Genomic DNA, 15,833 nt, shown 5'->3' on the forward strand with positions numbered 1-15,833 from the left:
TTGCATTGAGGCCTACAGCTGACTAGTTATGTCCTGGCGAGTGCATAGTTCTGCAACTGTTACATCTTGTCCTGTTTTGCTTCAGGTGCGGAGCTTAGAATGGCAGAACAAGGATAAAGAGGAGGGGGGCTTTCCCTTCTTGTTCTCCAACTTCAAGAAATACTACATGCCTTATATTTTCCCTGCTATGAGCAGAGAGAGCAGCCTATACAATCCTGTACTTGGTAAGCGTAAGATGGTTTTTATATATATATATGTGTGTGTACAGTAAGTATTGGTGGTTCTTTGTATTTTCCTTTTATATTTTGGCATTGCCTAGAAGGACACATTCTGTCAATATGTACAGATTTCTAATGTTGGCAGAGGGCAGTGTTTCTCAAACGCAAAGTGCATGCTTTTATCAGCCTGTCACGTATGTGGGTAACCGATATCCCTGGTGGTTTTCCACCTCTTGTACCGGGATACGTTTAGCGTGCTGGCGATCGGTCTGCTGGAAGTTAAAGTCCTGTCCCTGGAATCTCACCCAGCAAACGGAATCCCGAAATCACTGGAGAGGCTGATGATGGAATCCCAACAGCCAATAAGAATTATACTGGGGTCTTTTAGCATTAGGCAGCCTGGGGGGGGGGGGGGGGGGGCAGGGGTCTATAATATGTATTCCCCCTTGTGACGTCAGATAGTGACGGCCAGGAATGTAGTATAAGGGAAAGTGGTGCCTTGCACACTAAGGGGGTGGAGGGGGCTATTCAATCCCAGCCGATGTTTCCGCCGGAGAATTAGCACCCGCCGCCTATTCAATGCTGCCATTTTCAACAACATTAAAGAAGGATTTTGACCAAACAGATCCGACTTTAAAACAAGTCGGATCTGTCTTGTCGGAAACGGATGCGGATTGTGGAATTCACAGCCGTTTTTCGACAATCCGCGGCCATTTTCACCGATTTGCGGACCTCCCACAGTCGGTGTTCCTGTCGGAAGGGGAAACTAGGGGAAAATATCTTTGCTGCTTTTCAAATACAATAACTATAGTAGCTGGCAAGCAAGGGTTTTCAAAAGTACTGCATTGTCCTATTATAAATGTCATATTCCATTATAAACCGTAGAACCCTGGACCTCATTCTAAAACCATTACCACACCAGCTGCAGCACCCCTGGAATAGAAATAAGATAACTTCCCTTTCAGTCTGTTACTGATCTCTGATACTGATTTCCTTAGCATATGTGTCCCTATTTTTTGTTTTTGTTTACTGTTCTTCAAATTGAACTGTGAGCACAGAGCTGTTCTGTAATCCATATACAGATTATCATCATCATAATGGTAGGAACCCTATATTTTCGTTGTTGGGATATGAGTCATTCGAGTGTTGATTGGCTTGATTGGCTTATGGAGCAATAGTGTTTTGTGGAGTTGAAGTTACCATTATATTTGCGTTACTGAGTTGTGTTCTTTTTATGATCACTTTTTGGGGGTATTCAATCTCTACTGATATTTTCGAATGTCGGAAGTATCAATAGTTTTACCCTATAATAGATCAAATTCCTATTAAACCTATTGATTGTTTAGCGTCCTTTTCTGCCAATGCAAATTCGACTTTTCCAAGGGCAGAATCTGCAGCAGCAAGTCCCGGGCAGAAAATGCCGGAACTGATCAGTATTTCAGACTATATGAAATATCCTCCAGGATTCAATACCCCCATTAGTAGAGATTGTTAAATGCATTTACATATTGGGCCTCATTCTAGTTCTTCTTCCACTCTTAGAGGCAAATTCCTTCTCAAATGGACAAAACCATGTGCACTGCAGGGGGGCAGATGTAACAGGTGCAGATAGAATTAGATTTGGGTGAGTAATTTTGTTTCTGTGCAGGGAAAATACTGACTGCTTTATTTTTACACTGCAATATAGATCTCACTTTGAACTAAAACCCCACCCAAATCTAATTCTCTCTGCACATGGTTTTGTCCATTTGAGAAGGAATTTGCCTCTAAGAGTGAACTAGAATAAGGCCCATTGTCACTAACAGTCATTGTTTTATTTGGGAATTTTGGTATTTGTTCTGATCACAACAAAGTAATTTGTAATTTGGTTGCAGAGATACCACAGATGAGACCAAAACCTAACTACGTGTTAATACGGAGGGACGCAGAGAGCAATGAGGCTCATTACTGCACCAAAGAGCCCTTCCTCAATGCCCGGGTGATTGTCATTCGATGGCTGGTGTCCTTCTGGTTGGAACCAAAGCCGCACACAGGGATACACATTCCTGGGACTGAAGGGGAGAATGTGCCAAAGAATATACAGGTATTTTAAAGTGGGATCTGTCCAGTTAATGTGTTGCCAACTCTGTGTTCTCCAGGGTTTCAGATATTCTGAGCTTTTATTGATTAGACTGTTCCGCGTAGCTTGCACAGCTGGCTGTACTCAGGGGCACCGACAGGTCGGCTGGGCCCTACCGCCTCTGTGGGAAAAAAAACAAATGGGAGGGGGAGAGAGGATAGTCCGCTGCCTCTCTCCCCAGCTCAGCACACTGCACTGACCAGCGAGTGCTGAGCTAGGGAGAGAGACTGTGCTGCAGCCTGACATCTCTCTCCCCACTGCCCAGATCCCTGCAATGGGGGAGGGGGAGTGGAACCCAGACCTCTCCAGCAGACCCCAGTGAAAAGTCACCCCCCCCTCTTAACGCCACTTGCTGTATCAACATGTGTCCAGCTCACCAAGGATACCATGTGTGTCTAGACCAGGGATGTGGAACCTTCGGCCCTCCAGCTGTTGCTGAACTGCACATCCCAGCATGCCCTGCTACAGTTTTGCTATTTGGTCATACTAAAGCTGTTGCAGGGCATGCTGATTCAACAACAGCTGGAGGGCCAAGGGTTCCCCATCCCTGGTCTAGACAATGTGTTACAAAAAGTCATATTTACTATGTAAAGTAAAATTAGTACAAGACACACAAACAAATTTAATGTATTGATTACACTTGCAAATATTGCTATAGAAATATAACAGAATGGCCGTACCAGCCGTACTATGTAGGGCCAGCTCATTAGGCAACTGTCATATTCTCCCATTCTCCCATAAAGTCCCATCATGCCTTGCCACAGTTTTGCTATTAGGGAATGCTAAAACTATGGCAATGCATGCTGGGATGTGTAGTTTCACAACAGCTGGAGGGCCACAGTTTGAACATGCCTGGTCTAGGGGCTCCAGACTTTGGGTGCGCCCCTGAATCTGACTATCACACAATAAAGAATGACTCTGAGGATGACATCCTTGTTGAACTTAATGCTAACGGGAGCAGTAAGCTGACGTTTTACCGAGAAACCTTGCACCAAGCCTGATAATATGGTATTGGCATCAGTGGGAGGGAATCGGTGGAATTCCGTGGTCCGCATGGTCTGGGATCTGCCACCAAACAAGCACCTGTTCAGTGGTCAGCAAAGCACACAGTTTGCGCGAACATGTCAACGCTCTGACCGCACTTGCATCATTTCTCAATCCCAGTTTAGCGCAAAGGGTCCTAGGCACAAAATGCCTCTCAGTCAGCAAGCATTGGTGGTGCACATACGCCCTTGGATTAAAGGTGTCGTTTGCATTTCCATCCAACTGTACATGAGTCACGTTATAGTAGGCTTTTAAATTCACAGGCTAGACGTTTATTAATAAATACAAAATTAATCGATACTGATAAATACACAGACAATAGCTGCCGAAATAATAGTTTGCAGTATTGACCATACATTTATTAAGATTCAAAAATACTCCTGAGAAACCTGTGGCCTCACAAATATCTGTGCTGAAGTGTCTCAGTGATGCCTGTTAGTTCCCGGCATTAGTCATGAATATTGATTCCGTCACAAAATAACTGTCTGTACTCAGTGTAGGGGACTGGCATTCTATAATAAGCTCAAGTTATGAGAATAAGAATAATGTATATGTTTGATCTCTGACCATTGTAGTAGAAATTGATCCGCATCAGCTGCTAGTAGGGACATTGGAACATATGTATTAAGCCTGGTAAGGTGGTAAAGTGGAAGATGATAATGCTCAGCCAATCAGCTGTGTTTGAAAAATGACAGCTAGGAGTTGATTGGCTGTTGCATTACCACCTTCCACTTTATCACCAATATATCACCACTTCATCACATCAACATTCTTAATACATTGGTCCCATTGAGAGATGTCTTTGTAGTAAAATAATGGATTATACGCACCAATCATTCTGTTTCTTTGATATACTCATGGCAGTGAAAGCCCACAGAGATTTGCATAACAAGTGTAATTGTTGGAGTGCATTTTGAAGAACTTGATTTCCAATGTGAGCATCTAACAGATGGAATGCATGGTGCATTTTGAAAGTTTGTATGAAGGACCAAGCTGCTGCTCTGCAGGTGTCCTTTACTAATGCCATCGCCTTCCTTCCCCATTAACTTATCAACTCCGCCCTAGTTGAGTGTGCCTTAAGAATGTCCTTCCTTCTTATAGATGTAGACCTTTACTTTAATCCATCGTTGAAGGGTTTTATTGGTGGATCCATAACCTTTTTGATTCCTTCTAGGACAGTGATTTTCAACCTTTTTACCTTGCGGCACACTAAATAAGATTTTAAAATTGCCATGGCACACCATGAGATCCCCACAGGGCAAAACACATTGGCCTCCACAGGGAAAAAAAAACAGTTGAACTGGTGGTGGCTGTAAACTGGTTTGGGCATCTCTAGATCTTGGGGCACATTTGAGAACAGCTCAAGGCACACGTGTGCCACGGAACAGAGGTTGAAAAACACTGTTCTAGGAGAACAAATAGATGTTCTGTCTTCATGAATTCTTTCATTCTAAGTAGATAGATATTGGTCTTACAAGGTCTAATGTATGTACAGTAGTCCACTTTTCTCATCCTTTTGTTTGAGGAAAGAAAGATGGTAGTATGATGTATTGGTTTAGATGAAATCTTGGGTTTGTCCTTAATTACCTCTCTGTCTGGCATGATATTCAAAAACATTAAGGGGGGTATTCAATGTGGGGGTCACGGCAGGTGAGATTCAATGTCCCGCCTGCAGCGGGATGAGAAGGGGGCGTGGCCGCGAGTTGCGGCCGGGAAGAGGCGAGCTGCATCCGGCAGCTCGTCACTTCCCGGCCGTTCTCGGCAGAACGAGCCCGACAGCTTGTGATGTCGGGCTCGTTCTGCCGAGATACAGTACCCTGCTCAATGCTGTCGGGGAGACAGCATTGAATATGGCCCAGCGGGCATCTCCACAATGGGAGATGCTCGCCGGTGATTGAATATTCCCCTTAATCCGCCCATAAAGCCTGCAACTCGCTCAGTCTCCTGGCTGACGTGATCACATTCAAGAAAACCATCTTCCGGGTCAGTTATTTAAAAGGTGCTTCCGGTAAGGGCTCAAAAGGAGGTGACATCAAGGCATTGAGTAGGTTTAGATGCCATTATGCATTAAGTCCCCCTTCTGCCAATTTTTGCTTTTATTGTTTAGACCGCTAGTCCTTTTATGAATCCATTATGTAAGCACTGTAAGACTTGCGTTTTGGTATAAAGTATTAACCTTTTAAAATGTGCTTTAATTCTTTGCTGTATATTTTCTAGAGAGCTGCTGCTAACCTTGCTGCTCAGGAGGAAAGTAGGAGCGACAATGGTGAAAGGAGTGCAGAGCCCAAGCAATCCCACTCTAACACCAGCACTCTTACAGAGCGAGAGCCCAGCGTCTCCAGTCTGTGCAGCATTGCTGAAGAGCATATCACGGACTACGAGATTGTCCGTAGATTCTTCTCCAGCAAATGCAGTAACGTCGACTTCCTCATCGAGATCTTCCGGCAGGTTAGCAGAACTGAAATGGTACCAAATATGCTCAAAGGCAAACCTAAAGTATTTACTGTTCATACTGAGATTATATTTTGGTTGGTGTACCCTTAAGGCCCTTACACACTGGGCATCTTTGAGCTGAAAGCAGCTTAGTATTGCCGTTTGAGCTGAGAGATGTGTGGTGAGCTCTGATTCACGCTACCACATTATCACCGGCCGCCGCCACTCATCTGCTAGTATTACCAGCAGATGAGTGACGGGGTGCACGGCTTTCCATAGCGTCAGCTATGGAAAGCCGCCTACCTCCGGGAAAATCGCTTACAGTAGCTGGGTGAAAGTCGCTAAGTGTGTATGCACTGAACTATTTTCCGCCCAATGATTTTCCCCATCATCGCTGTCCATACACGCTGGGCAAAAATACACTAGTGTGTGTGTGCACCTTTATGCTATTGTAGCATGGGCCTTTGCCCAGAACTGTGTATACTGGTTACATGTTATATCCCTTTCAGACCGCACTCTCAAACCGGGTTATTGCCAGGTCGTAACATCGGCAACCCAGGTCAAGGTGTGGTGTGAAAGCGCCACACCCCAGGTCGAGCAACCTGGGATTTCAACCCTGGTCACGACCAGGGTTGAACCCTGCTCTGACCCAGGCGAAGGTGCAGTGTAATCCGAGTCCGCGAACCTGGGTCCCGTTCACCGTATGGAGGAGGCAGCTCTGTCTGCTCTCAAGTGCTGCCTCCTCCACCACCCACCCATTACGCGCTGCCGCTCTGCCCCATCTGTGTATGGCATCAGTGACCCAGCAATAAGCCGGGTTGGACATGGAGCTTACAGACTACAAATGCCGGGTTGCTCCTGGGATGGACCTATGTCCTCGCCCCAGGTGTGACCCTGCATTTGTGATCTGAAAGGGGTATTAGTGATCTGTTACTAACTTAAGTCTCTAATAACATATCTGCAGTTGTACATTCTGTAAGAACTGTTAATCTAATATTCACTGTGTGTCTCTTTCTGACAGTCTTTCCTGCTGCCGGTGTGTGAAGCCGCAGCCATGCGCAAGGTGCTGAAGGTGTACGAGCAGTGGATTAAACTGAAAGAAAAGCCTTTGTTTATGCAAGAGCCAGAGAAACCGTGCGCACTAGATAATGGGATTGTGATATCTGTTGAGCGGCAAGAGGAATCCAATGTGACGTGCGAAAAGGGAAAGGAGCAAGAGGTAAAACAAAATATTATTTATGTGAATTTGGTACAGCGGCTGAACAAAATAAATCCGAGCATCTTTTGCTTTTTAGTCTTCCATAGATCAGCACTATTGGGAGTTCTGCAGGAGACTGACTTGTATAGGCCGCAGGTTGGACTTTCTAATATATCGGTGGTAGTTGTTGCCCATAACCCAGCCTAATGAAAACTAAATCTGGACTACTTTGCTTTGGCCTTCTATACACCAGGGCTTGACAAATGTTTTAAAATCTAAGAGTCCAGACACATAAGTGGCGCTTACCTACACGCTCGTTGCTATGGCTTTCTTTTGCCAGGGGATGCATGCTTACTGCCGAGCGGGATTACCCCTCCTCCTCTTCCCTCCCTCCCCTCTCCCAACAGTTACCATGCACGGTAACAGTAATAGCCGGGCAGTGCAGTGAACAACTCACCCGGCTGTATCAGAGCAGGTCCGTGGTGCGGCTATTTCAAAACTCAAGGCGGCTCACGAGCCAATCTGAGCTCGTGGTCCAACAGCTACCACTGCCGCTCCTGATTGGCTGCCGAACCGCGAGCACCAATTGGCTTGCGAGCCACTTTGAGTTTTGAACAGTCGGGTGGGTTGTCCACCCCTCTGCCCGGCTGTTGCCATTAACTCAAGCGCATAACTCTGCCTTACGCGATGTGCTTCCTGGCAAACCTGGCCCCAGGATTTTGTTGAGCCCTGCTATAGACTATGCACTGATTATATTTTATTTACCCATCCTAAATACATACCTAAGTGGTTATCTCATCAGACACCACATTCTTCAGTTATAACATTATTAAAAGAATCTCCAAACTCAATTGCTAAGGAAAACTTCTGCATCATAGAGATAAAGGCATAGAACCCCGCAGAATACAGGAAGCGGCGACTCCCAACTGCAATCTCCCAATCCTTATGACATAACTTACACTGAACTAAGTGGAAAATAATGGTCTGTGTAATGTAAGTTGCTCTTTGTTATCAACAGGAGACCCTGGCCGTTCCTCCAGGACATGTCCGAACGTCCAGTTGGTCAAAGTGTCATCAGGATACCACTAATAAACATCCCGATGATGATCCGTTGGACAATAAGGTTAAGGCTGGGGCCCAGGCTGTGTACCAGGTACTGATACGGACCATGTGGGCACTGTGCTGTGCTGATTTATATGCCACGGAGCCAATGTTCTCTCATCTCTTATGCCAACAGGTTTTTATTGTCAATGCTGCAAATATCATTTTGCTTGAGCCCGCAAATGATAATAAGATGATGTTAAATGAACATACGGACATGTGTAAGAGAGTGCTGAACATTTATCGCTACATGGTGGTACAAGTTGCCATGGACAAGAAGACCTGGTAATATGGACTTTATAACATATGTCCAGCTATGCCCTATACAGCAGTGTCCATTAGCATGATCTAATGACTGTGACTTATCAGCACTTTAGCCTGTGAGGGGAAAGGCTAGTGTTCTTCATTTAGATTTGTATAGTAAAATTATTGGGGTAAGTAAAGTTACTAAGATGGGAGTTGTATTGAAGATAAGATGTTGCCCACAGATCAGATTCTGTCTATTATCTTCAATCTAGAAGGTGCTAAATAAATTAGAAGAATCTGACCCAAATCCTTCCCAGTAGCTCTTACATTTTACTTCTTCCCAGTTACATTGCAAATTTATAGTGTTAAGCAACATTTGGTACTTGTGTATTATCACGGTGCCCATCGCGTCGCATCGCATACCACTAATTAAGGTATGCGATGGACCCGATTAGAGCCTTTCCCCAGGATGAGTGTACAATTGTAATATCGCGTCGCATCGCATGCCATTATAATGGCATGCGATGCGATTTCAATGTTAAATGCCCACCCAGACCCAATTTTTTATTGTATCCCCACCCTAATGGGTAATGACCATGTTAAATGCCCCCCCATTGTGAACACCACCCCACTATCAAAGCCAACCCGAAGTGTGGCGAGCCCGCGAGGGGCGGCGGTACGCGTCCTCCGACCTTTTCATACCCCCACTATCCATGTTGGCGTGGAGTTGATTTTATATAGTGTGGCGAGCCACCGAGCCCGAAGCATGGCGAGCCCAGCGAGGGGACGTGCATTACTCGCTGCGCTCGCCATGCTTCTGGCTCGGTGGCTCGCTGCACTCGCCACACTATATAAAATCAACTCCCCGCCAACGTGGATAGTGGGGGTATGAAAAGGTCGGAGGACGCGTACTGCCGCCCCTTGCGGGCTCGCTGCGCTCGCCACGCTTCAGATTGGCATTGATAGTGGGGTGGCGTTAACAATGGGGGCACATTTAACATAGTCATTACCCATCAGGGTGGGTCTAAAATCGGGTCTGGGGGGGCATTTAACATAGGAATCAGGGATCTGGGTGCCTGTACAATTAAAAATCGGGTATAATCGTGTCTCATCACATCGCATGCGATCATATGGCATGCGATGCAATGCAATTTTGTGGTTGTACAATGCCCTGCGATGGAAATCGGGGGCGCCGTGATAATACACAAGTACCCAACATTTCTTTTTTAGAGAAATATACTATGCCTTTACCTGTTGTTGTTGTTGTTGTTGTTAGTTGATGTTATTTACTGTCAAATGTATTTAAAATGTTATCATTTTAAAAATTTTAAGGGAAGTTTAAGCTGAAATGTAATTTATATCCTAATTTCTTGCTCCCAAGTTACAGAACTGTGGCAATGTCATGCCAGGGAGTTTATTAGTCTAGACTACGTGACTATACCAGTGCCACAGTGATTTGTGTCTTGGTGTAGACTACCATAGCATGTAGTTGGGTCGACTGCATGAAGGTCGACCACTGAAGTTCAACATGGCTAAGGTTGACAGGGTTAGAATGTTGACACAAGTATGAGGTCACCAATAGGAAGGTCGACATTCAAAAGGTGACAATTTTTCATGGGTATTTTAACCATCTAAGCGCACCGCGTCCCCTCATATGGCTCATTGTGCTCGCCATGCTTCAAACCCGGTGCCTTGCTGTGCTCGGCATACTCATTTTATTCTCCCACCATGCTGTATTGGATGGTAGTGTAGGAAATACCGCCTGCCGGCACATGACGGCTACAAGGGAAAAAAATTGACCTTTAGACTGTCGACCTTCTAACCCTGTCGACCTATCTCAGGTGTTGACTTAAGCCCTGTCAAACTTCAGTGAACAACCTAATGCATGTAAACCTTCATAGGGTCTAGCTAATGACCATATCCCAGGCACTAATGAGGATACTAAAGGTTAGGTTGCAGGTGGCAGGGGTTGTTCGGTTGAGACTGCAGCTAACAAGGGTTAAGGTATGGAAAGTAGGGGGATAGGGTTAGCATACTTACCATGCCGGTGGTCAGAAGACAGACACCCGGTGGATAATGTCCTCACCCAACCCAACAGCCACATGAGGGAACGTTCAGACTGTACTGTGTCATTCCCTGGTTATACAGAGACGTAATATTCTAAGGACTGACAAATCTGGTCAAAAAACATAAGGGAAACCTTATATTAAATAACTTCATTTGTGTCTTTGTGAGCAGAAATTTCTCTTACTACTTCAATTTTGTTGTGCCCAGGATGCAGCTGCTTCTGGTAATGCTCAGGGTCACAGAGTCCGTGCTGAAGATCCCACCCCAGGTTCTTCAGCAGTATCAAGGCAAGAAGAATCAGATTTTGGCTGGTCGGCTGGCAGGACCCTTGTTTCAGGTAAATGTTTGTGAGTCACGCTACTTTATTAGAATTCAAGTTTCATTTTTATTTTTAATAATTGTATCAAAATATCCAGAATTTAAACTGCTTGATGCAGGACAGGCTGTGAAATATTCCGAGTGCCTCCACCGTAAGTCGGCTGAACGACTGTTGGGTGCATCAGTCCAGGGCCAGATTAACAATGGGACGGATGGAGCTGCAGCTCCAGGCCTCCACATAAAAATAGTCCCATCACCATGACAGCAGAAGTATTAATCATAAGTAGTAAAGAATATTTGGTCCACAGGTCCTCTTAATTCAACCTACTGTTTGTCTAGTACATATGCATCCTAACTGCCAATGCATGTTCTCTCTCATCCCATAGACACTGATTGTGGCCTGGATCAAGTCAAGCCTGCATGTTAGTGTTTCCCGGGAACTGTGGGACGATCTACTGGCAGTAATGTCGTCTCTAACTTACTGGGAGGAGCAAGCCACAGAATGGGCTCACACCATGGAAACATTGACCAAAGTGCTTGCCAAGAACGTCTACCATCTTGATTTGAATGAGCTGCCATTAGACAAGCTGAGCGAGCAGAAGCAGAAGAAGCACAAGGGCAAAGGTTAAACCCACATACTGATACTGTCCGTGACGGCTCTCCTTTTCTCATTTCCCTCAACCTGTCTCTTGCGTATAGCTGTGGCAACCATTAAATAGGTTGAATCATTAGCCTTTCACTTGTGCCTTCCTACATTCAGCCTCAGTACACCACACAGCATGAGAGGACTGGTGCGAGTGAACCTCCATGCAACCCTGCTAGCATCGGGCATCTTCTTTTGCAGAAAATGTGTCTTGGCCGCAACATGAAATTAATTGTATATATATAATTTTATATATATATATTGAGTGGGTTTGAGTGGGTTTGTATACGGAGCACAACGTGACCTGTATTGGGAAAAAGTTGCAGCTATTACTTACTGGCAGTTTGTTTAGAGATTCAGTCACACATTTGTCGCAAATCACATTACTCAGTAAAGTCTACTGGTGCGTCACATAGCGGCAACCACATTTTCTGCAAATCAAGGTGCAAAAATTCTACCGGAGCTAGCGGAGTTTCATCAGAATTAGAATCCGCTTTATTTGGCCAGGTATACTTGCGTATACTAGGAATTAGTTTTGGATTGCTGTGCAACAGCCAGGATAGGATCAGGTAAAACAGTGACAGTACAGATATATATCTCACGTACATATATGTGTATCCTGATGTGGGACACGTGACATGAGGAACATATATTTGCTGAGCTGCACAGCACCCAGGAAGCTATTCAGCTGCGCCAATAACTCGTTGCAACAGCCAGTTAGGTAAACAGTAAAGATATGGAACACTACAGGGGAGAGACAGGGCACATATTTTAGGCGGAAAGCAGGGAGATGGAAGCCTTCCTGCCTGCGCTGGAATGTGTGGGGGAGAAGGAGGGCTGGCGGGGACACAGGCAGCAGCAGCTGCCGCCCCAGGTGAGCTGGCAGGGGAGGCGGAGGAGGGAGTGATGCGCTGGTCCCGCTCGTGCATATGTAATGAGCGGGACCAGGCGCAGTGAATATCTAATGAGCGGCTCCCCATTGAAAACCCCATTGAAATACACCAGCAAACTGCAGCGAGCATGAAACGGAGAACTGGCCGGCATTCACTGTTCGCTTTCAGCGAACAGTTAACATTGTATAGGGCGAATCAGATTTTCTGTGAAAAAGATTCACCGCAAGGAGTGAAAACAGCCCGATTCGCTGAAAAACCCCCCCGGGGAATCAGGAGCATTGAATACTGCCCATAGTGTTCTTCGCCAAAATGAAGGGGAATAGGATAATGTACAGCACAATGAAAATCATCTTGGCGGCGTAGCTATTGTAAATGATGCACTCCTTCTTTATGCAGGAAGCACCCATGACTTCCAGAAAGGCTCAGTGGATAAATCGTTCTCTCGAGGATGGAGCAGAGAGCAACCCGGGCAGGCTCCAATGCGGCAACGCAGCGCCACCACCACTGGGTCTCCGGGCACTGAGAAAGCCAGAAGCATTGTGCGCCAGAAAACTATTGGTATGTGAATACTAGAGCACCTGTCATGTCTCCATTTTTCATATCAATCCATAACCCCCCCCCCCAAACAGACAGAGTAACGCTTGAACTTCTCTGTCGGACACCATCTATTGGTAGCCGGAATGCAAAACACTTCAATTCCCCCATAGGGGTGATGAGCAGTTTTAGTTTTGTATTATGTAGGATGAGAATTTACTGGGTAGATCCAGCTGCTTGCTTTCTTACTACATTGGGTTCTTTTTAAATGATACTCTCTCATGGTTTTATTTTTCTAAATTGTCAATACATTTATTTGTTTGAGTTCATTGCACTGTTGCTTTCTCATGTTTGCGTTCAAGGATTTCAGTGTGACATGATGACAATAAGATATAACGTTGTTGGCTACGAGGTGTAAGCTGACTGTTCTACCACGTTACACAGAGATAGAATTGGTTAGATGTTAGACTTTTAGCAACATTTATTTTAACACTTTGAGTGCCAACATCACTGTGAGTTGTGCAAAATATCTGCTAAAAATGCCAGCATCGCTCACATATGTTATATAAATTCAAATTAAAAAAGTTTAAAAAAATAAATATTTCCTATATAAGTTTAACATTACAGGTCATTATGATGAATAAAAAGGTTTGCTTGCCAATTTTTACACCTATTTTTACAAGATCACTTAGCACTCAAAGGGTTAATACTTACCACTTTTGACATTTATGAATTATAATTAAATTGAATACCTCGAATTCGATCTCAGAAAATTGTAAAAGTGTGTAAAGGGATTAAGCATCAGACCATAGACCACAGACAAACTAGTGTGACGAAGAAATGGTTTCAGACCAGTTTATACAACCTCTGTCATTAATTACATCTTCACAGAGGTCTTTTTTTTTTTTTGTAATCAATGTATATACATTTGAAACAACTTATTTGAGTTTTGTTTTTGCACAAAAAATGAAAATGGCGTAATAGGTGTTCAGACTGGAGTTAATTTCCTAGAATTGAACGCCACAGTGAAGCGACTCTGCTGGCGTAGCTGTACGGCCTCGCACCTCTGCTGGTGTAGCTGTAGGGCCTCGCACCTCTGCTGGTGTAGCTGTACGGCCTTGCACCTCTGCTGGTGTAGCTGTACGGCCTTGCACCTCTGCTGGTGTAGCTGTAGGGCCTCGCACCTCTGCTGATGTAGCTGTACGGCCTCTCACCTCTGCTGGTGTAGCTGTACGGCTTCGCACCTCTGCTGGTGTAACTGTACGGCCTCGCACCTCTGCTGGTGTAACTGTACGGCCTCGCACCTCTGCTGGTGTAGCTGTACGGCCTCGCACCTCTGCTGGTGTAGCTGTACGGCTTCGCACCTCTGCTGGTGTAACTGTACGGCCTCGCACCTCTGCTGGTGTAACTGTACGGCCTTGCACCTCTGCTGGTGTAGCTGTACGGCCTTGCACCTCTGCTGGTGTAGCTGTACGGCCTTGCACCTCTGCTGGTGTAGCTGTACGGCCTTGCACCTCTGCTGGTGTAGCTGTACGGCCTCGCACCTCTGCTGGTGTAGCTGTACGGCCTCGCACCTCTGCTGGTGTAGCTGTACGGCCTCGCACCTCTGCTGGTGTAGCTGTACGGCCTCGTACCTCTGCTGGTGTAGCTGTATGGCCTCTCACCTCTGCTGGTGTAGCTGTATGGCCTCGCACCTCTGCTGGTGTAGCTGTACGGCCTCGCACCTCTGCTGGTGTAGCTGTACGGCCTCGCACCTCTGCTGGTGTAGCTGTACGGCCTCGCGCCTCTGCTGGTGTAGCTGTACGGCCTCGCGCCTCTGCTGGTGTAGCTGTACGGCCTCGCACCTCTGCTGGTGTAGCTGTATGGCCTCGCACCTCTGTTGGTGTAGCTGTAGGGCCTTGCACCTCTGCTGGTGTAGCTGTACGGCCTCGCACCTCTGCTGGTGTAGCTGTACGGCCTCGCACCTCTGCTGGTGTAGCTGTACGGCCTTGCACCTCTGCTGGTGTAGCTGTACGGCCTTGCACCTCTGCTGGTGTAGCTGAACGGCCTTGCACCTCTGCTGGTGTAGCTGAACGGCCTTGCACCTCTGCTGGTGTAGCTGAACGGCCTTGCACCTCTGCTGGTGTAGCTGTACGGCCTCGCGCCTCTGCTGGTGTAGCTGTACGGCCTCGCGCCTCTGCTGGTGTAGCTGTAGGGCCTCGCACCTCTGCTGGTGTAGCTGTACGGCCTCGCACCTCTGCTGGTGTAGCTGTAGGGCCTGCAGGTGTCGACCTAAGGCCTATGAACCTTCAGCGGGTGACCCAATGCATGTTGGTTATCCCTTCATATGTTTAGAATGTTGTACTCCGCCTTGAGAATATATAAAAAAACTCTACATCGGTAAAAAAATAAAAAACCCGCACATATAGCTTCAGTTTTAGACCTTGCTGGAAGCAGGTAAATTGCAATGTTCTGTTTGTAGGTGATGATAAAGGTGTTTCTTATAGAGATCTGTGTGTTGGGTATTTGGATGTTCAGTTTGAACACAGGATGAGGCCGTCACTCTGTCACAGCTGCACTCAGACCGCATCTGCATTTATGTGTTGTGCTTCAATGTGATATTCTTGTACGTGGTATATTTCCTCTTTTATTTTTGTCTTTGTTTTTCCAGTTGTTGCCTTTTTTTGTCTCTGTGCTCTTTATAGACACTTCAACATTTCGGTGTCTCCTGAGCACACAACCTTGTACAGTACATGTTGTCCACTCGCATAACTTCACTTTCTGCTTTTTGTGGTTTTGCTGCACTCTCATCATTCACTTCTCTTTCCTCTCCGCTCCCTCTTCTCCCCGATCTCTCCTGTCTTTCTGTCTTCTTTTTTTTTTTAAAGCCATGAGGAGCCGATCCATTGGGGACAGTGCCCTGCCATCAGCCTCTATCCGCAGCGCTAAAAGTGCACCTGTCCTGATCCATCCTTCCAAACCCCTTCTGCCTGATATTGTTCTCACTCTGCTTTCCGATGAGCTGTCAGGTAGTGGCACC

At 46.0% G+C, this 15,833-nt stretch overlaps 1 protein-coding gene across 4 annotated transcripts in view; it reads left to right on the forward strand.

Annotated features, from left to right (window-relative positions):
- The window catches only part of RALGAPA1 (Ral GTPase activating protein catalytic subunit alpha 1), a 194,394-nt gene that overhangs the window by 55,524 nt on the left and 123,037 nt on the right, over nucleotides 1-15,833 (forward strand). For 3 of the 4 annotated variants that reach the window (XM_083167784.1, XM_083167785.1, XM_083167786.1), the window contains exons 8-16: nucleotides 86-224; nucleotides 2,093-2,301; nucleotides 5,599-5,829; nucleotides 6,836-7,033; nucleotides 8,031-8,165; nucleotides 8,250-8,398; nucleotides 10,634-10,763; nucleotides 11,131-11,368; nucleotides 12,677-12,838. In XM_083167784.1, the coding sequence (XP_083023910.1) occupies nucleotides 86-224; nucleotides 2,093-2,301; nucleotides 5,599-5,829; nucleotides 6,836-7,033; nucleotides 8,031-8,165; nucleotides 8,250-8,398; nucleotides 10,634-10,763; nucleotides 11,131-11,368; nucleotides 12,677-12,838 (1,591 nt within the window). Of the gene's footprint in view, nucleotides 1-85; nucleotides 225-2,092; nucleotides 2,302-5,598; nucleotides 5,830-6,835; nucleotides 7,034-8,030; nucleotides 8,166-8,249; nucleotides 8,399-10,633; nucleotides 10,764-11,130; nucleotides 11,369-12,676; nucleotides 12,839-15,681; nucleotides 15,823-15,833 lie in introns of all 4 variants that reach the window. The other variant, XM_083167787.1, reaches the window with a different exon arrangement.

The sequence above is a fragment of the Crinia signifera genome, chromosome 12 (assembly GCF_055691185.1).
Source record: "Crinia signifera chromosome 12, ASM5569118v1, whole genome shotgun sequence".
NCBI lineage: Eukaryota > Metazoa > Chordata > Amphibia > Anura > Myobatrachidae > Crinia > Crinia signifera.